The sequence below is a fragment of the Panulirus ornatus genome, chromosome 2 (genome assembly GCF_036320965.1).
Source record: "Panulirus ornatus isolate Po-2019 chromosome 2, ASM3632096v1, whole genome shotgun sequence".
In the NCBI taxonomy this organism is placed as follows: Eukaryota; Metazoa; Arthropoda; class Malacostraca; order Decapoda; family Palinuridae; genus Panulirus; species Panulirus ornatus.
The window spans coordinates 21,459,220-21,481,882 of record NC_092225.1 but is presented as its reverse complement, the minus strand read 5'-3'; the positions used below and the strand labels follow the sequence as shown (position 1 = coordinate 21,481,882).

The 22,663-nt window shown below is 39.7% G+C and overlaps 1 protein-coding gene across 6 annotated transcripts in view; it reads right to left on the bottom strand.

Annotated features, from left to right (window-relative positions):
* Positions 1 to 22,663, bottom strand: part of trio (trio Rho guanine nucleotide exchange factor) — a 630,725-nt gene that overhangs the window by 89,171 nt on the left and 518,891 nt on the right. For all 6 annotated transcript variants that reach the window (XM_071671150.1, XM_071671126.1, XM_071671117.1 and 3 more), the window contains 3 exons: positions 21,026 to 21,182; positions 15,188 to 15,415; positions 9,180 to 9,371 (listed from right to left, as the gene is read on the bottom strand). In XM_071671150.1, the coding sequence (XP_071527251.1) occupies positions 9,180 to 9,371; positions 15,188 to 15,415; positions 21,026 to 21,182 (577 nt within the window). The remainder of the gene's footprint in view (positions 1 to 9,179; positions 9,372 to 15,187; positions 15,416 to 21,025; positions 21,183 to 22,663) is intronic.

Below are 22,663 nucleotides of genomic sequence, written 5' to 3'. Positions count from 1 at the left end.
TAATCCTCTCTGTCTGTTGTTACCTACTCACCCTGGCAGAAAATATGTAAGCTATTCTTGTCCATTAACCCTTAAGAGGCAGTTGGCCTCAAACGAAGATCTCTTGAAGGGGGTGGTTGAAATCTGCTGAGGATTAGTTCTTTAAATGGTCACATCTGCCTTAATTGCACTATTTGTACCAGTATCCCTGTCATTGTTTCTAAACACTACAACTAAAACTTTTGCACACACTGGAAAGTGGACATGGAGATGTCCAGGAAGCCTCTATGAGATCTGTGCCCTTGTGTTATGTGATATCTTTTGATGTTGTCACTCTTTGATAACAGACGTTTCTGATGTAAACTCATCAGTCATCTTTGTAACAAAAACACAAAAAATTACCAAACAACTCACTTGATATGCATGAAAATACTTATGGAGTATCTCAAATGCCTGGCAGCGGTGCTGCATATGTTAAAGAGATCAAAGAACACGTACAAAATGACTCTGCAAGTTGTGCTGGATATCATTTTCATTAAAACAGTATGCTCAAGCTAATCACAAGAGACTTCAAGTGACATTTTATTTCAACTTTTGCATTCAGTGTGCAAGGAAAACTACTGCAACTGACTCAATGAAGATTCAAATGCCATAAACCAAACAAGGGTAGCTTTGTTGGAGGTGACCCTATGTTCCAACAAAAGGCACATTTGTTTTAACAATGAAACTTTTATCTGTACGGTGATTGGTTAGTTCTCACATCACCTGTAAGCCTTATCCAAGAAAGAGAAAAAGAAATACATCAACCAAACCAAATAAAACCTGACAAGTGCAACAATACATTCACTATGTAACTTCCAGTATCTCTTGATTTTTTTCAGCAAATGCATCTCCTATTGCTGCATGGTAGTGTCAGGAAAAACCTGAACAACTCCCTTATTTGCACATACCCTGTCTAGTTGTCATAAGTAAAGTACTAAAACCAGAGCCTACCATCTACAACCAAGCACTACATTCTATTCCATGGTCTACCATGACCACTTTGCAGTGTATGCCTTAGTTCAGGCCACTGAAAGCATGTCTTACCCATCTATTACATAAATCCAATTCATGTCCTTCCATGCATGCCTCTCTCAATCCTGAATATGCCTGAATACAGCTAAATTCAAACAGTTATTTGTGACAGCAGAAGAAAATGGAAATTCAAGGAGTAATGTGGTAGAAGAAAGGCATACAGATTTTCCATGTCTGTATTCTGCTATTACAAGTTTCAATGAAACCCTCAACGGAAAACCTTGGTTCCTGGCTAATGAATTCCATTTCACAATGTACACTGTCATGGAAATGATTGAGGTGTGTGTAGTTCCCGAGATTTTATCTCTCCTTCATTTTCTGTCTCACATATTCAAACTTGTGTATCACATGATCACTTCTTCAAAGTGGTGTATCATACATAATGTTCTCAACATCCATACTAGAATGAGTGAACATAAAGTCTAGTAATGATAGTCCCTCTCATTATGGTGTGCCCTGAGACATGATAATATGGAAATTTTCTTGATTACACTCAAAAACTTGTTTCTCTACAACTCCTTTTCACCATGAGAATCCAAAGTATCCCAGTCTCTCTCTTAATACCTGAAATTCCCATTATCAGTACTTACCATCTCTAAGAAGTGAGTGTTTCACTGCTTTGTGTACCATTTTGACTGTTCCTTCAATGTTATCATTGTAGTTTTGCTCCACTCTGCTACAATTCTTTGGAAGATTATATAATAACACCACTATGCTCTTCTTCCCCAATGCTACTATTCCCATTATCTACTGTCTGAATGGGCCATCTTAAACCATTTCTTGAAACTTTATGCTCTTTTTCATTAAGAGGGTTGATCCTCGCACTCCTTTACTGCCTCTCTCCATATTCTATATCATGTACCCCTCTGGGCAGAATAGGTGAATGATTATCTCTTTGGTTTGGTTGGTTTCCATGACTCCAATAATATCAGGTGTACTTTCCCTTATAAATCTTTGAATTCCAGTTCTTTAGCACTGACTATTAAACCCTCAACATTAATTCCAGTTCTTTAGCACTGACTATTAAACCATCAACATTTGAGTGCATTACTTTCAGTCTCACATTACCATCTAACACTCCTACCCTCTCTGCAGTTCAAGAGGGAAGGAGTGCTAAGAGATGGTAATATTGGACTGAAAGTATGCACTCAAATATCAATGGATAACAAGCTCTAGTTTCAGCAAAATTTACAGCTAAACAGTAATGTGAGACAATGAGGCACTTTCTTCATCTGTTCCTGTGATATAGTGAACATACATGAAAAAACATTACCATCTATATCACTGTAGGTTTGCGGCAGGGGTGTGTGATGTCTCCATGGTTGTTTAATTTGTTTATGGATGGGGTTGTTAGGGAGGTGAATGCAAGAGTTTTGGAAAGAGGGGCAAGTATGAAGTCTGTTGGGGATGAGAGAGCTTGGGAAGTGAGTCAGTTGTTGTTCGCTGATGATACAGCGCTGGTGGCTGATTCATGTGAGAAACTGCAGAAGCTGGTGACTGAGTTTGGTAAAGTGTGTGAAAGAAGAAAGTTAAGAGTAAATGTGAATAAGAGCAAGGTTATTAGGTACAGTAGGGTTGAGGGTCAAGTCAATTGGGAGGTAAGTTTGAATGGAGAAAAACTGGAGGAAGTAAAGTGTTTTAGATATCTGGGAGTGGATCTGGCAGCAGATGGAACCATGGAAGCGGAAGTGGATCATAGGGTGGGGGAGGGGGCGAAAATCCTGGGAGCCTTGAAAAATGTGTGGAAGTCGAGAACATTATCTCGGAAAGCAAAAATGGGTATGTTTGAAGGAATAGTGGTTCCAACAATGTTGTATGGTTGCGAGGCGTGGGCTATGGATAGAGTTGTGCGCAGGAGGATGGATGTGCTGGAAATGAGATGTTTGAGGACAATGTGTGGTGTGAGGTGGTTTGATCGAGTAAGTAACGTAAGGGTAAGAGAGATGTGTGGAAATAAAAACAGCGTGGTTGAGAGAGCAGAAGAGGGTGTTTTGAAATGGTTTGGGCACATGGAGAGAATGAGTGAGGAAAGATTGACCAAGAGGATATATGTGTCGGAGGTGGAGGGAACGAGGAGAAGTGGGAGACCAAATTGGAGGTGGAAAGATGGAGTGAAAAAGATTTTGTGTGATCGGGGCCTGAACATGCAGGAGGGTGAAAGGAGGGCAAGGAATAGAGTGAATTGGATCGATGTGGTATACCGGGGTTGACGTGCTGTCAGTGGATTGAATCAGGGCATGTGAAGCCTCTGGGGTAAACCATGGAAAGCTGTGTAGGTATGTATATTTGCGTGTGTGGACGTATGTATATACAGGTGTATGGGGGTGGGTTGGGCCATTTCTTTCGTCTGTTTCCTTGTGCTACCTCGCAAACGCGGGAGACAGCAGAAAAAAAAAAAAAAAAAAAATCAATGGGCTATGGATAGAGTTGTGCGCAGGAGGGTGGATGTGCTGGAAATGAGATGTTTGAGGACAATATTGGTGTGAGGTGGTTTGATCGAGTAAGTAATGTAAGGGTAAGAGAGATGTGTGGAAACAAAAAGAGTGTGGTTGAGAGAGCAGAAGAGGGTGTTTTGAAATGGTTTGTCACATGGAGAGAATGAGTGAGGAAAGATTGACAAAGAGGATATATGTGTCAGAGGTGGAGGGAACGAGGAGAAGTGGGAGACCAAATTGGAGGTGGAAAGATGGAGTGAAAAATATTTTGAGTGATCAGGTCCTGAACATGCAGGAGGGTGAAAGGCATGCAAGGAATAGAGTGAATTGGAACAATGTGGTATACCGGGGTCGACGTGCTGTCAATGGATTGAACCAGGGCATGTGAAGCGTCTGGGGTAAACCATGGAAAGTTGTGTGGGGCCTGGATGTGGAAAGGTAGTTGTGGTTTCAGTGCATTATTACATGACAGCTAGAGACTGAGTGTGAACGAATGGGGCCTTTGTTGTCTTTTCCTAGCGCTACCTTGCACACATGAGGGGGGAGGGGGTTGTTATTCCATGTGTGGCGAGGTGGCGATGGGAACAAATAAAGGCAGACAGTATGAATTATGTACATGTGTATATATGTATATGTCTGTGTGTGTATATATATGTGTACATTGAGATGTATAGGTATGTATATTTGGGTGTGTGGACGTGTATGTATATACATGTGTATGTGGGTGGGTTGGGCCATTCTTTCGTCTGTTTCCTTGCGCTACCTCGCTAACGCGGAAGACAGCGACAAAGCAAAAATAATAATAAAAAATCAATGATCATAATTTTTTTTCATGCATATTCACCATTTCCCACTTTACTGAGGTAGCGTTAAGAACAGAGGACTGAACCTAAGAGGGAAAATCCTCACTTGGCCCCCTTCTCCATTCCTTCTTTTGGAAAAGGAAAAACTGGAGGGGAGGATTTTCAGTCCCCTGCTCCCTCCCCTTTTAGTCACCTTTTATGACATGCAGGAAATACTTGAGAAGCATTCTTTCTCCCCTGTCCCCAGGGATAATACTAATACTATGATGATAACAATACCAATGAGGTGCATGATCCAATAATGCCCACTTACAATTCACTTCCTACAGCATGTACCTCCAGTAATAAGCACTTTTTCAACACATAACTACTGGTTGTTCACCTTTTTATCTACATTACTGGGTACCCTACACCCTCTCATGCTCTTAATTGCCACATTACCCACTATCACATTTCACTCACCCATTATCAATACCCAATCCCTTGCATCAAAACTGATGACAAACTCACTCAGCTCCTCCCGAAACACCTGCCTCTCTTCCTCCCACTTTTGCTTCCAGGTGCACAAACAATGATAATTACCCAACTCTCATAATCCGCTTTCATTTCTACTCACAGAAGTCTGTAATCACCCACCCCTCATAATCCATTTTCATTTTTACTCATCAGTCTGGGGCTCACTTCCTTACATTCTTTCACATATTCCTAGAAGCCCTCATTCAAAAGAAATGTTACCCATTTCTTAATTTTCACCCTTACCCTAATCCCTGTCTTTACTCCTAAGACAATCACAACTAATTTTTCTCCCTTCCCCTCGAGCTTCATTTCACTCTGAGGTAGAACATCCAGATTCTTCTCCTCAAACTTAGTCCCTCTCTCTCCCTTCTCATCTTGGTTACTTCCACTCACATTAAAATAATCTGAGCCTGAGCCTTTGAAGAGGATGAGAACTCCTTGCTTGGCTTCTTCTTCTTTTCCAGCTTTTAAAAATGACCATTAGTTACCTTCTATGACATGTGAGAATACATGACAAGTATTCTTTCTCAACTATCCTAAGGCATGCAGGGAATAAAGGGAAAGTATTCTTTTCCCCATATCCCTAAGGATTATGTACTAACTAGCATGCATGCAAAAGAGAGACTCTTGGGTGTCAATGTACTGAAAGGGGTGGCTGATGATTTTGAAAAGAGTTACTTAGTGGAGGCAAGGGTGAATGTTTGTGGAGGCTTTGAAAAGAGGAAATGATATGGGTATGAACAGAATGACAAAAGTGAACTAACATTCTTAACTAATGGTTAGAACAGAATGGCAAAAGAGAGTGAACTAACACTATTAACTAATGCCTAGAAAAGTGCTGCCAGTTACAACTATCAATATTGCAATGCAGGCACCTCAATGTATTGTGGATCAGGTCTCTTTTCTCATAAGAATAAACTTCTAAATTTTGAATAGATTAAGAGGTTTGAGTGAAGAGGTGCCATAAGGGACTTGGTGTGGAATGACAAAAGGTTGGACAGTTAATGAATCTAGGTGAGAGGAGAAGGAATGAGAGGTGTTCATGGAAGCAGTGCCAACAAAAGTAAGAGAAGTGTGTTGCATGCAGAAGGTGGAAAGTGGGTTTGTGACATATGATAATGGGTGATGGAATAACAAAGAAATTGGCTGATGAAGGAGAAAATTGAGGTGCATGGACAGTGCTTGCAGGGAAGCAGTGCAAGTGATTTGGAGATGTACAAAAGAAGGCAACAGGAAGTCGATGATGATGCTAGGGCTGAAACAGAAGGCAAATGAGACATGGTGTCAGTGAGTATCAGCAAACTTCAAGAAGAATTAGGAAATGTTTGGGAGGATTAAAACAAAACAATACAGCATATAGGAGCATTAATGAAAGGGGTCAATGGGGTAGTGCTAACAGACAAAAACTAAGTGAAGACGAGATGAAGTGATAACTTTAAGAACTAATGAAAATATATGATGACAGGGAGGCAGAGGTGGGGTGTTTTGGTTGGGTATGTATGAAAGGTGAGAGCCATGGCAGGTGACTTGGTGTAAAGAGAGAAGGTGGTAAAACTCTTGCATAAGATGAAGTGGGGTAAAGCAGCCATACTGGATGGGATAGCAGATCAATTTCTTAAGAAAGGAGGTGACTGTTCTTGCTGACTTCTTAGTCAGAATCCTTAAGTATGGCTCAAGGTGACATGTCTGAGGACTGGCAAAATACCTGTATAGTGCCTCTGTATAAAGGCTATTCTATGTACCTATTTATATCTCTGATGCTTGTTGCCAACTAGAACACCCACAAGAAGGTGGCAATGGCAATAGAGTCTCCATACTTAGTGAACTCCAGTGTTGCTTTATAGCCTTTAGTGCCTTACACTTAACGCCACTGGCAGAGGGCAGTGTTTGCAGAGGCTCCAACCCCATGTTCCTAGTGACTACTACTTCCTAATGCTCCTTCCTAATGTTCCTACCTACTACTTCTACCTAATATTTCTATATAATGGCATGCAGGAAAAAAGGAATGTTCACATTACAAAGAAATAAACTTGAGTATACCTAGAAAGCTGCACGAGTGGAGACTGAGATGGTGGTGGTACAAAGAGAGATTAGTATTGGGGAGGAAAAATGTGGCTTCAAGAATGATATAAGAATGTGTGTGAGAAATACTTAAGAGAAACAAAAGGATTTGTATGTGGTGTTTATGGGTCTGAAGAAAGCATATAATAGGGTTGCTCTGCAGTAAGGATATTACAAATATAAGGTGTGAGAGGAAAGGCGCTCTTAGCAGCAAAGTTTTCATATACAGGGCAAAAAACGCATGCAAATATGAAGAGAGGAGGGTGAGTGGTACCACGTGAAGGTAGGTCTGTGTCAGGAGAGGAATGCATGATGTTTAATTTGCTTAAGGATCAGGTGGTGAGGGAGATGAATGCAAGGGTCTTGGAGAAAGGAGCAGGTTTGTAGTCTGTCGGACCTCGTTCACACTAGCATTAATTCACGATGTGAGAAACTGTGCCCCTCTAGAGATGAGCCACAACTGACAAGCTATACAAGCTTGTCTGAAATGCTCCACTGGTATATAAACACTGAGATCATATGTGACCTATTTTTACCCATCATGGACTAGCAGTGCAGGAATCTGCACCCTGCCACAAAATTTTCCTGCTCATGCCCATGTGAATGCCCACAGAGATGTCTGTGTATTTCTGGTGAATCCATTGTTGTTTGATGGTGTCAGATCTGCATGAAAAATTGTAGAATCTGGTGTATGAGTTTGGAAAGTGTTTGTAAAGAGAAAGTTGAGAGTAGATAAGAACAAAGGCAAGGTTATTAGGGTTAGCAGTGGAACAAGAAAAGTTAGTTGGAGTGTGAGAAAGCCTGGAGCAAGTGAGATGTTTTAACTACCTGGGAGTGGATATGGTAGTGAATGGAACTATCAAAGATAAAGTGAGTCACAAAGTGGGTGAGGGGGCTAAGGTCCATGGTGCATTAAGGAGTGTGTGGAAAGGGGTCACTGTCAGAGAAGGAAATGATGGTACAGAAGTTCCCACAGTAGTGCATGGATGCAAGGTATGTGAAAAAAAAAAAAGGTATGGAAGAGGCTAGATGCATTGGAAATGAGTTGTTTGAGGACAAAATGCAGGAAACAATTGGAAAAGAAAGAGGTGTTGTAGTATGACATTTTGTGACACAAAGTTAGACAAAGTATGTTGAAATGGTCTGGACATATGGATAGGATGACTAAGAGTGTATAAAAGTCAGGAGTTAAGGGAACTTTTATTTTTTCAGTACAACTGTCACAGAGTGCATATTAAATAAAGACTGACAAGAGCTACTGAGATTTTGGCAGTTAAAAGAATAGTTTTTAAAGGGTATTAATTGGTAGGCAGCCAATGAACAGGGAGATATTTAACCAGTACTACCCATCTGGGTATTAGGAGGGTTAGTGACATCTGCTTAGTGAGCCAGCACTTTAGTGGTTGTCCAGTTGCACTCCTATGACACAGGTAGCTGTCTTTTCTTTCTGCCTAACAAACATGTAATCTCTCCTCGTCATATGTAACATATGACAACACTTTAATCATGCAACTTATTCTTCGTAACTATAGATTTTCCTGCAGTGAGCATAGTGTGCCAGCCCTGCCTTTTGACAAAATAGTAGAAGCAGTAGATACAAGTAGTAGGAAAGAGCATTAGATAGAAGTGGACATTAGGAATATTAGGTAGAAGCAATGTTTTATAGAGGGGAAACATTGGTAGAAACATTAGGTAGAGGTGGTAGGTATGACATTAGGCAGAGGAATTAGATAGCAGTAGTCAGTAGGAACATTAGGTAGAAGTCTCTGCAAAGAGTGAGCTAGAGTTGCCCTCTGCTAACGGCCTGTTAAGAGAGAGGCACTAAAGGCTAGGAAGTGGCACAGGAGTTCACTAATTATAGTGACTCTATTGCTGTGGTCACCCAGCAATAGATATCATAAGTTGTCACTGCTGAACCAAGGGATATGAGAGAGGTCAATACAAACCATGGAAAAGTCTGTGGGGCCTGCTTGTGGATAGGAGGCTCTGGTTTCAATGCTTTATATACATCAACTAGAGAGTGAAGGAGTGAATGAGGCCATTTCTAAGTCTGCTCTTGGTGCCAGCTCACTAATGCAGGAAGTGGCAAACAAGTATGAAGCAAATAATAAATCAACACTAATAATGACAATTATGATATTATCCTCTGTCTTCAAATTCACTCTTCCAAAATCTAAATTTAGTTAAAAAACCATGAGTAAATGCATTTATGTATACTTTCCAAATTACCCATCCAGCATATGACTATCTAATGTCTGGAAAACAGAAAACTCAAATTGATAGAGATTTCCAGTTCTATGAAATAACCAACCTGTAAATGGCTTCTATATGCATAAACTGGGTTAGAAAATTGGTTCTTCTTGCGTCCACTCTCGGAGAAGATGATGGACTGTTCGAACAAAAACACCATCAACTCCTTTCCTCTGAAATTGTGAGCAGAGAGTCCTTCACAGCACATCAAAGGACCATACAGAAGTAGCTTGCCCTGAGCCATAATCTTTCCCTGAAAAGAGAGGCAAGATTCAACTCTAATCCCTCTAGAATAAAAACTAGATGATAATATACATTCTATCATCTAAGTACACTATGGCTTTTACCAAACTCTGTCAACAAGCACTTTTATGGGATCAGTTACTCAAAGATCTTCAATGCTCCTATTCATGTACTATTATTTTCTTTCTTCACATATATGTAGAGCTTATGGAGAAGTGCTGCCCCTATTTTTAGCTCTCATTGTTACATGAAAACATTCCCAAACCATTCTTCCCCCTTACCCTTAAGCTTTGTTTCACTTAATACAGAACATTCAGGCTCCTTTCCTTAAACATACTACTTATCTCTCCTTTCTTCTCATCTTCATTACATCCAAACACTTTCAGACATCCCAGCCTGAGCCTTTGAGGAGGATGAGCACTGCTCCTTCTTCGGTTCCAATTTTTAGAAATTGAAATACAAGGAGGGGAAGGTCTCTAACCTCCCACCCCATCCCTTTTAGTCACCTTCTAGAACACACAGGAAATACACAAAGTATTCTTTATCCCTTCTCCCATAGAAAGGAATATCAATGCTGGATATGTTTAATAAGCATATATGAAGTAAACTGGATACCTTTGTGTTGTATGGTTGCCAGTAAAATAGATGGAAATAAACAAGATAAAAAACTAAAATGTTTCACAAATGAAATCAATGGAATGAAGCATTTTAATTATCATGAAAGATCAAAAGAAGTGAAACCACATAGTGATGAAGAAAAAAATATATGATATATCTTTCTTTTTCTTTCAAACTATTCGCCATTTCCCGCCTTAGCGAGGTAGCGTTAAGAACAGAGGACTGGGCCTTTGAGGAAATATCCTCACCTGGCCCCGGTCTCTGTTCCTTCTTTTGGAAAATTAAAAAAAAAAAAACGAGAGGGGAGGATTTCCAGCCCCCGCTCCCTCCCCTTTTAGTCGCCTTCTACGACACGCAGGGAATACGTAGGAAGTATTCTTTCTCCCCTATCCCCAGGGATAATATGATAAACATGCCTGGCAAAAGATAGAGGGAATTAAGAACAATGTTTTCAACCTGAAATCAACCCAGTATGGTAGATGCAGAACCGTTAAGTCAACTGTAGTTCCTGGATATATACCAAAAAAGATATCAAGTAGAAAAAAAAAACATATGAATGCCTGGCAAGGGATCTGGAGTGATCATCAAAACCAATCCTTTGAGAACTGAGAAACATACAAGGAATGACTACAGAAGCATTGAAAAGAGGTTTAGGCTAAAGCTTGCAGAAACAACTACAGAAGCATTCAAAACAAGATTAGGATAATTGCTTGTAGACAATACTGGGCAAACTTCAAATTGATAGATATGTTAAAGGAGTATAAAATGAAAAAACAACACTACACAACAAACAAAACAAGCAGTGAGAAGAGAGGTGGTCAAGAGAAACAGCATCATTCAACACAAAGGACAAGTGGGGAGTGCAATGCGCTAGCCCTATCATGGCAAAATCTCATCAAAGGCACTGATAAGTTAATACACCCCTGGTACCCCACAGACCTGCCCTTGCTCTAAGACCTTTGCATTCACCTTCCTCATCAACCCATCCATAAATAGATTAAACAACCACACTTATGTCACACATCCTTGATGCATACCTAACTTCACTAAGAATCACTCTTTCCTCCCAAATTACACAAATGCCTTACCCTAATGTTCAAAATTTTACACTGTATCCGGTATTCTTCCAGTGAACCTACATATTCACAGTATCTTCCATAATGTATCTCTGTCAACATTATCACAGGCTTCCTCTAGCTACGTAAACACTGAATACAGTTCACTGCCTTCCTCAATGATTTCTCACACAAATTCTTTACAGCAAACTCCAGGACCACACATGCCTCATCTCTCCTGAAGCTATATTGATTCTCCCTGATCAGATGTTGTGTGTGTACCATCATCCTCCCATAAATCTATCTATCTATATCTCTTGATGCACATTCCCTTTGGGAGCTCCCTCAATAGGGTGAACATGGTAAAAGAGTCTTCTTAGCCTTTCATGCCTCACACTTAAAAGCCCACTGGCAGAGGGCAATTCTAGTGCAGTGTTTTCAGAGGCTCCAACCTAATGTGCCAACCTAATATTCCTGCCTAATGTTACAACCTACTACAACTACCTAATGCTCCCAGCTAATGCTCATACTTACTACTGCTATCTAATGTTTCAACCTAAAGCTCCAGTATGAAGTTCCTTCTAACTACTTCTATCTATTGCTCCTACCATTTTTGCCAAAAAACAGAGCTAGTGCAAAGCGCTTACCATGGGAAAATCTAGAGTTGCGAAGAATGAGTTGTGTGAGTTAATTGTTGAGTGTTATTTGTGACTAGAAGAGATTGCAAGTTTGTGGACATAATACTCTCCCATACATCTTAACAGATGTACTGAACAAACTTATACCTTTTCATTGTGTGCTCTGTGTTATGTGAGATGTGAACTTCCACAACTGCATGAGTGCTTAAAACCTTTTCACTGTGGACACTATCTTAATTGGTTGAGTAAGACCAACATTCACATTCACACCACCTCTATTTACAAAATGCTTCCACTCCTCAGTCATTCCTCTATCATTTTCCTATTATATACCCCTAGCTCAAACAGGTTCTCTTATTGCATATACCCCTGTCTTACACAGGTGACTTGTGCTCCATGTACCTTTGACTGTTCTACAATATCTTCTTGACATAACTATCATCCAACATACTATCTACAAAGCATACCATCTCAACAAACTTACATCTACGGGCCTTTCTAAACAGTTACCTCATATATTTGACAACATTCTTCATTCTATCTATTACTAATCACTAACATACTATGAAAGTTAACCCTCTCTACCATCCTTATCTTTTGTGCAAATGTTTAAAAAAGCAATATACATTTATTTATTTATTATCTTGCTTTGTTGCTGTCTCCCGCGTTAGCGAGGTAGCGCAAGGAAACAGACGAAAGAATGGCCCAACCCACCCACATACACATGTATATACATACAAGTCCACACACGCAAATATACATACCTATACATCTCAATGTATACATATATATGCACACACAGACATATACATATATACACGTGTACATAATTCATACTGTCTGCCTTTATTCATTCCCATCGCCACCCCGCCACACATGAAATAACAAACCCCTCCCCCCGCATGTGTGCGAGGTAGCACTAGGAAAAGACAACAAAGGCCCCATTTGTTCACACTCAGTCTCTAGCTGTCATGTAATAATGCACCAAAACCACAGGTCCCTTTCCACATCCAGGCCCTACAGAACATTCCATGGTTTACCCCAGATGCTCCACATGCCCTGGTTCAATCCACTGACAGCACATCCACCCTGGTATACCACATCGTTCCAATTTACTCTATTCCTTGCACGCCTTTCACCCTCCTGCATGTTCAGGCCCCGATCACTCAAAATATTTTTCACTCCATCTTTCCACTTCCAATTTGGTCTCCCACTTCTCCTTGTTCCCTCCACCTCTAACACATATATCCTCTTTGTCAATCTTTCCTCACTCATTCTCTCTATGTGACCAAACCATTTTAAAAAACCCTCTTCTGCTCTCTCAACCACACTCTTTTTATTACCACATCTCTCTTACCCTTACATTACTTACTCGATCAAACCACCTCACACCACATATTGTCCTCAAACATCTCATCTCCAGCACATCCACCCTCCTGCGCACAACTCTATCCATAGCCCACGCCTCGCAACCATACAACATTGTTGGAACCACTATTCCTTCTGACATACCCATTTTTGCTTTCCGAGATAATGTTCTCGACATCCAAACATTCTTCAAGGCTCCCGAAATTTTTGCCCCCTCCCCCACCCTATGATTCACTTCCGCTTCCATGGTTCCATCCACTGCCAAATCCACTCCCAGATATCTAAAGCACTTCACTTCCTCCAGTTTTTCTCCATTCAAACTTACCTCCCAATTGACTTGACCCTCAACCCTACTGTACCTAATAACCTTGCTCTTATTCACATTTACTCTCAAATTTCTTCTTTCACACACTTTACGAAACTCAGTCACTAGCTTCTGCAGTTTCTCACATGAATCAGCCACCAGCGCTGTATCATCAGCGAACAACAATTGACTCACTTCCCAAACTCTCTCATCCACAACAGACTGCATACTTGCCCCTCTTTCCAAAACTCTTACATTCACCTCCCTAACAACCCCATCCATAAACAAATTAAACAACCATGGAGACATCACACACCCCTGCCACAAACCTACATTCACTGAGAACCAATCACTTTCCTCTCTTCCTACACGTACACATGCCTTACATCCTCGATAAAAACTTTTCACTGCTTCTCACAACTTGCCTCCCACACCATATATTCTTAATACCTTCCACAGAGCATCTCTATCAACTCTATCATATGCCTTCTCCAGATTCATATTTGCTACATACAAATCCATTTGCTTTTCTAAGTATTACTCACATACATTCTTCAAAGCATACACCTGATCCACACATCCTCTACCACTTCTGAAACCACACTGCTCTTCCCCAATCTGATGCTCTGTACATGCCTTCACCTTCTCAATCAACACCCTCCCATATAATTTCCCAGGATTACTCAACAAACTTATACCTCTGTAATTTGAGCACTCACCTTTGTCCCCTCTGCCTTTGTACAATGGTACTATGTAAGCATTCTGCCAATCCTCAGGCACCTCACCATGAATCATACATACATTAAATAACCTTACCAACCAGTCAAAAATACAGTCACCCCCTTTTTTAATAAATTCCACTGCAATACCATCCAAACCCGCTGCCTTGCCGGCTTTCATCTTCCGCAAAGCTTTTACTACCTCTTCTCTGTTTACCAAATAATTTTCCCTAACCCTCTCACTTTGCACACCACCTCGACCAAAACACCCTATATCTGCCACTCTATCATCCAACACATTCAACAAACATTCAAAATACTCACTCCATCTCCTTCTCACATCACCACTACTTGTCATCACCTCCCCATTAGCCCCCTTCACTGAAGTTCCCATTTGTTCCCTTGTCTTACACACCTTATATATATATGGCCAAGTGAAATGAGTTTTGTGTAAAAAACCCAAAAAAGAACATTGTTTCCTGGCTGCTGCTTGTAATAATCCAGTCAATCTTATTCTGTTTTAGTTAACATTCAATCTTATTCCGTTTTAGTTAACATTCAATCTTATTCTGTTTTAGTTAAGTTAAAAAAAAATGGGTTGAACATTATGTGGCTTTATGAACCTAGTCCAACTAATTAAACTGAATACGGAGTTCAGCAGGAGAAAAAGTATCAGATACAAATCCTCAAACCATGTCCAGTGTTAAAAAAGTGAACTACGAACATCTACTCTAGTGTAAGCACCTTCCATTACAATCATACAAAAAACTTACTAATGATTATATAAAAAGTTGGGAGAAATAACCCAATTCCACACATCTATCGACACATTTTCAAAATGATTTTATATTTTCTTACAGAAAAAAAAAATGAACAAATAAGTTGTTTATATAACGATATACCACTTGTTGAATTACATCAAAACTTGACATTTCAAACTATATACTGATTATACTAAGTTAATATATATCATTCTGATGCAAGACTTGTAACCTAGCATTAGTGTAAGATAAGCAAAATTACATGCAATGTCTCTGACTGCTTTAAAGAATTATCATAAAATAATCTAAGTTTTTCTATTTCTGCGACTGTTTGTTCATTCTATGTACCTAGCCACAACTTACATCAAAACCTTGTAACCTTCCAACATTCATCATGTCATTGGCTGCCTTGGGAACAACAATCATTATATTCAGTGCTCTCTTGATACTTTCAGCCTCTTGCTGCAGTCCAGCTCTTTCTGTATGTTTGTGGATGTCTCTCAAAAGCAGTTGGTACTTCATCAATCTCTGAACAGGCTTGATTAATAAATCTGGCAACTGGAGCTTATGTCCCAGTTTTTGTCTCAGTTCCTGAAGAAGGGCCAAACAATTGAAAATTAATTTTCACATGCTGATTTTTCTTACTTATAATTCACACAAATTATCAGAACATACTTTCAAACATTAATCATCCCCCCCAAAAAAATGAAGCTAATAGTTTTTTAATGGAGAAATCAACTTTCTAATCCATGTGTTATTTCTCTAAAAAAAATTTACAAAAAAAGGTAATCAAACTTAGCTGACCATGTTTAATTTCAAAGTAGGATGGCAGTTTCAAGAAAGAATACAAATACTAAATATGCATAGCCAAGTTCATATCAATGGAGGGAGAGTGACACAACCCTGATCCTTTTATGCTACACAGTAAACAATAACCTTATTAATATTGATAATCCACTTTTCAAAAGCACTCCTATTAGTCTCTCTCTCAAAAAAAAATTAACATATGTGTATGTATATCTTAGTCCTCAAAAGGAAAAAATTAATGTATGTGACTTCCACCAGTGAAAAATAATAACACTGTTGGTTTCATCATCTACCCAAAACAATAACATACATTCATAATAAAATCTTCCCTGTCTGCAAAAGCAGATGACTTTCACTTTGGTTCCACTCATAAGAGAGCACCAACTGGGTCACCATGAGAAAGTGGCATGTGACAGATCCTCTAAAAAACTGGAGTATCCCCTCAAGGCACTGAATTCTAACTTTTCCCAATCGCTGAGCTCTCTACTGTAGTGGTAGCACCTCCTAAACTCACTGGTTATGATAATGCCACTTTGCAAAGGAATCTAATGAAGATACATTTGAGCAAATAAATCATGGGTCAGGGAAAGATTCATTAACAGTGCCATAGCAAGGCCTGACAGGAAAATTGATAGGATAAGCACCAAATGTAAAAGATTTGGTAGCCATCATATATGAGAAGCTAAATTTCAGAGAACATATTGAAAAAATAGCACAATCAAGTTAAGTGATGGCTATTTCTTGTGTGGCGGGGTAGTGACGGGTATGAATGAAGACAGCAAGTATGAATATATACATGTGTATATATGTATGTGTCTGTGTATATGTTGATATGTATATGAATGTATATGTGTGTGTATGGGCATTTATGTATATACATGTGTATATGAGAGGTTGGGTCGTTCTTCGTCTGCTTCCTTGCACTACCTCACTGACGCAGGAAACAGCAGTTATGTATAATACTAATACAAAAAAAAAAAAAAATATGCATATATTTATTTATTATTTATTTTGCTTTGTCACTGTCTCCCGCGTTTGCGAGGTAGCACAAGGAAACAGATGAAAGAAATGGCCTAACCCATCCCCATACACAAGTATATACATACATGTCCACAAATGCAAATATACATACCCATACATCTCAATGTATACATATATATATACACACAGACATATACATATATACACATGCACACAATTCACACTGCCTTTATTCATTCCCATCGCCACCTTGCCACACATGGAATAACATCCCCCTCCCCCCTCATGTGTGCGAGGTAGCGCTAGGAAAAGACAACAAAGGCCCCATTCATTCACACTCACTCTCTAGCTGTTATGCAATAATGCCCGAAACCACAGCTCCCTTTCCACATCCAGGCCCCACAGAACTTTCCATGGTTTACCCCAGACGCTTCACATGCCCTGGTTCAATCCATCGACAGCACGTCAACCCCGGTATACCACATCGTTCCAATTCACTCTATTCCTTGCCTGCCTTTCATCCTCCTGCATGTTCAGGCCCCAATCACTCAAAATATTTTTCACTCCATCTTTCCACCTCCAATTTGGTCTCCCACTTCTCGTTCCCTCCACCTCTAACACGTACATCCTCTTGGTCAATCTTTCCTCACACATTCTCCATGTGACCAAACCATTTCAAAACACCCTCTTCTGCTCTCTCAACCACACTCTTTTTATTACCTCACATCTCTCTTACCCTTACATTACTTACTCGATCAAACCACCTCACACCACATATTGTCCTCAAACATCTCATTTCTAGCACATCCACCCTCCTCTGCACAACTCTATCTATAGCCCACGCTTCGCAACCATATAACATTGTTGGAACCACTATTCCTTCAAACACACCCATTTTTGCTTTCAGAGATAATGTTCTTGACTTCCACACATTCTTCAACGCTCCCAGAACTTTTGTCCCTCCTCCACCCTATGATTCACTTTCGCTTCCATGGTTCCATCCGCTGCCAAATCCACTTCCAGATATCTAAAACACTTCACTTCCTCCAGTTCTTCTCCATTCAATCTTACCTCCCAATTGACTTGTCCCTCAACCCAACTGTACCTAATAACCTTGCTCTTATTCACATTTACTCTTAGCTTTCTTCTTTCACATACTTTACCAAACTCAGTCACCAGTTTCTGCAGTTTCTCACACGAATCAGCCACCAGCGCTGTATCATCAGCGAACAACAACTGACTCACTTCCCAAGCTCTCTCATCCATAACAGACTGCATACTTGCCCCTCTTTCCAAAACTCTTGCATTCACCTCCCTAACAACCCCATCCATAAACAAATTAAACAACCATGGAGACATCACACACCCCTGCCGCAAACCTACATTCACTGAGAACCAATCACTTTCCTCTCTTCCTACACGTACACATGACTTACATCCTCGATAAAAACTTTTCACTGCTTCTAACAACTTGCCTCCCACACCATATATTCTTAATACCTTCCAAAGAGCATTTCTATCAACTCTATCATATGCCTTCTCCAGATCCATAAATGCTACATAAAAATCCATTTGCTTTTCTAAGTATTTCTCACATACATTCTTCAAAGCAAACACCTGATCCACACATCCTCTACCACTTCTGAAACCACACTGCTCTTCCCCAATCTGATGCTCTGTACATGCCTTCACCCTCTCAATCAATACCCTCCCATATAATTTAACAGGAATACTAAACAAACTTATACCTCTGTAATTTGAGCACTCACTCTTATCCCCTTGGCCTTCGTACAGTGGCACTATGCAAGCATGCCACCAATCCTCAGGCACCTCACCATGAGTCATACATACATTACAGAACCTTACCAACCAGTCAACAGTACAGTCACCCCCTTTTTTAACAAATTCCACTGCAATACCATCCAAACCTGCTGCCTTGCCGGCTTTCATCTTCCGCAAAGCTTTTATTACCTCTTCACATATATATATATGAAGCACAATTCAATAAAGCTGTGTTGTAGGCTTACCAATAAAACAATAAAAAATAATTAAATCAAAGAGAATTCAGAAGCACATCATAAGCAAACTCAAGGGGATCGAGCATTTAAGTAGGAGTATTAGGTAGAAACATTAGGTAGAAGTAGAAGGTAGGAATAACAAACAGGAGCATTAGGTAGAAGTAGTAAACAGGAACATTAGGTAGGGGTCTCTGCAAACACTGTGCTAGAATTGCACTCTTCCACTGGCCTGTTAAGGATGAGGCATTAAAGGCTAAGAAGTGTCACTGGGGTTCACCAGCTATGGAGACTATTGCCATGGCCATCCCCTAGAGGGAGTTCTGGAAGGGAACTGGCACCAGAGATATAGATAGACAAATAGACAGATAGAGAAAAAGTATTAAATCTGAAAGCCTTCCAACAGAGAAGACAGAGAGCTGTTAAGTCTTCAAGAATATCACAGAACATTCCAAAAACGAAACAAACAATAATAAATGACAACCAAGGCAGGAAGGCAGAATGATTCCTAAATGTTTTTACTAAGAGACAAGAGAGATATGCATGGAATAAGTACAGAAACATTTAAAAGAAAACTTGCTATATGGTTGAAATCAGTCCGAGATGAACCAAGAATTGATAAGTAATGCAGGAGGCAGCTGAGAAGAATAGTCTTATACATCAAGCAAGATGTGTGGTGAGTACTTTGTGCTAGCCTTGCCTTTCTGGCTAAATCTTGTCGTAGATGCCAGTACAAAGGTACCCTATCATTTCTCCCATGATCAATCATCCTCACACCACATGCTGTCTTCAAATATTTCAACATGTTTACCCTCTTCCATATATTCTCATCTATAGCCCATGCCTCACATCTGTACATCATCATCAGACCTACTTTACCTTCAAACATACCAATTTTTGCCCCTCCAGATAATGACCTCTCTTTCCATACTATCCTCAATGCTCCCAGAACATTCATCCTTTCAAGTATCCTATGACTAACTTCAGCACCCATGGTTTTCATTGCTGCTATGTCCACTCCCAGGTATCTAAAACATTTCACTTCCTCTAAAGTTTTCTCCATTCAAACTCACACTCAAACTAGCCTCTCTCACTCAGCTACTAAACCTAATTACCTTGCTTTTATTCACATTTACTCCCAACTTTCAATTTTTACACACAATCCCACACTAAGTAATCAACTTCTGCACTTTCTCATTCAAATCTGCCACCAGCACAGAGCCATCAGCACACAATAAATGACTCGTCTCCTAAGTCCTCCACTTCCTACTTGCACAGACACTTACTCTCTTGATATAATCTCTTCACTACTTCTATTAGCCTTCCTCTCACACTATCTATTTGTAATATCCTCCCAAGAGCATCTCTATCAACCCAGTATAAAGTATTTCCTGAAGGATACAGACATGTGTTTGGGAGGGTTTGTGGCCTGGCCATAAGATTAAATAGTAGTACCACCCTGCCTAGTCATCTTAAAAATTCCTCAATAAAAACAATTTTTGCTTAACATGGTGGCTTCTATGCATGCATCTACAGCATTAACTGCAGAATCCATGTAGTCAGAGAACAGTTCTTCAAAAGCTGTAGGGATGGAACTCCTAGAGGACATAAGAAATTAAGCAAGAAATCTGTTAAAGAATATAAGAAGTACTTTTGTATTACAATAGTGGTGGGTGAATGGAACAGAAAGAAGATATGGATACTGCAGATAGCATACAGAAATTCAAAAAGTATTATGGTAAAGAATGGTTATGAGAAGGGCCTCATGATTCTAAAACTTCTTCCCTGTAAAATACAAATAGGTAATTACAGCTATCTTAGATTCAAAGATGGCCACTGTACAAAATATGACTAATACTAATGAGAATCTATTTAATCAAATGTGTTTTGAATGTCAATAACTTCATTATAATAAGGAGTTAAGCATGAAACAGTCCATAGCTACTGTCTTTTTACGTAATTTTAACTACTGCCCTAATTTGATCAATAAATGACCAAATAGTGAAAATCTCAAAAAGGCTGTACATGCAGTGACACTTCTCTATTTCCTGCTTCTGAGATTGGTGGAAATAAGCATGGATCATATTATGGTGTATTACCTCCTAACTATGTGGCAATCTGAACTAAGATGTTCTGCACAGGAGATCTTTTTCCTAATGCCTATCAATTAGTGTATTTGAGAAATGATTCTTTAAAGCTGTAACTCTATAAAGTTTTCTGATTATGTCCTTACACCCAAATGGATAATTTCTAAACCAACAGCAGAACATACTCATTATGGTATACATTGCTATATGATCTGCTGCACTATCTACAGCTTGACCAAACCACAGTTCCCACTGTCCATAAATTCCCACACTGTACTTAACAAAATGGTGTTTCATAGCACATACAGTACCTCAAAGTAATTGGAGTATTCTGACACAATGTATTCTGATGTTGGTTTGTTTTGACAGTACTTGACATATATTTGAAGCCTCTTTTCACTGCGTTGGAACACCGACCCGATTTCCTCAGGGTGGTCTAAGCAACATTCTATATTCTTCATAAAGAAACTGTAAATAACAAGAATATTATTAGCCCCCTTCGCTGATGTTCACATTTGTTCTCTTGTCTTACGCACTTTATTTACCTCCTTCCAAAACATCTTTTTATTCTCCCAAATATCTAATGATACTCTCTCACTCCAACTCTCATTTGCCCTCTTTTTCACCTCTTGCACCTTTCTCTTGACCTCCTGCCTCTTTCTTTTATACATCTCCCAGTCATTTGCACTATTTCCATGCAAAAATCATCCAAATGCCTCTCTCTTCTCTTTCACTAACAATCTTACTTCTTCATCCCACCACTCACTACCCCTTCTAATCTGCCCACCTCCCATGCTTCTCATGCCACAAACATCTTTTGCTCGAGCCATCACTGCTTCCCTAAATACATCCCATTCCTTCTCCACTCCCCTTATGTCCTTTGCTCTCACCTTTTTCCATTCTGCACTCAGTCTCTCCTGGTATGTCCTCACTTAAGTCTCCTTCCAAGCTCACTTCCTCTCACCACTCTCTTCACCCCAACATTTTTTCTTCTTTTTTGAAAACCTCTACAAATCTTCACCTTTGCCTCCACAAGATAATGATCAGACATCCCTCCAGTTGCACCTATCAGCACATTAACATCTAAAAGTCTCTTTCATGCGCCTATCAATTAACATGCAATCCAATTACGCTCTTTGGCCATCTCTCCTACTTACATACATATACTTATGTATATCTCTCTTTTTAAACCAGGTATTCTCAATCACCAATCCTTTTTCAACACATAAATCTACAAGCTCTTCACCATTTCCATTTACAACACTGAACACCCCATGTTCACCAATTATTCCCTCAACTGCCACATTACTCATCTTTGCATTCAAATCACCCATCCCTATAACCCGGTCTTGTGCATCAAAACTGCTAACACACTCACTCAGCTGCTCCCAAAACACTTGCCTCTCATGATCTTTCTTTCCAGGTGCACAGGCACCAATAATCACCCATCTCTCTCCATCCACTTTCAGTTTTACCCATATTAATCTAGAGTTTACTTTCTTACACTCTATCACATACTCCCACAACTCCTGTTTCAAGAGTAGTGCTACTCCTTCCTTTGCTCTTGTCCTCTCACCAACCCCTGACTTTACTCCCAAAACACTCCCAAACCACTCTTCCCCTTTACCCTTGAGCTTCGTTTCACTCAGAGCCAACACATCCAGGTTCCCTTCCTCAAACATACAACAGATATATAAAATCATATACACTTAAGTTTATATATACAAAAGATCCACCTTAGACAATGCAAAAGATACTTACTTTAGAAAAGGTTGACTCTAAGAATGACCACATCATCCTAAAAGGTTTTGATTTATGCATGTCTCTAAGATTTTCTCATCTTCATTCTTTATCCTTCTAATTCAAACTATACTATTCAAGTTATCCATTTCTATCATTAGTCTTTTGATTAATCAAGACCTACATAAACTTGGGGTTCATACCTATTC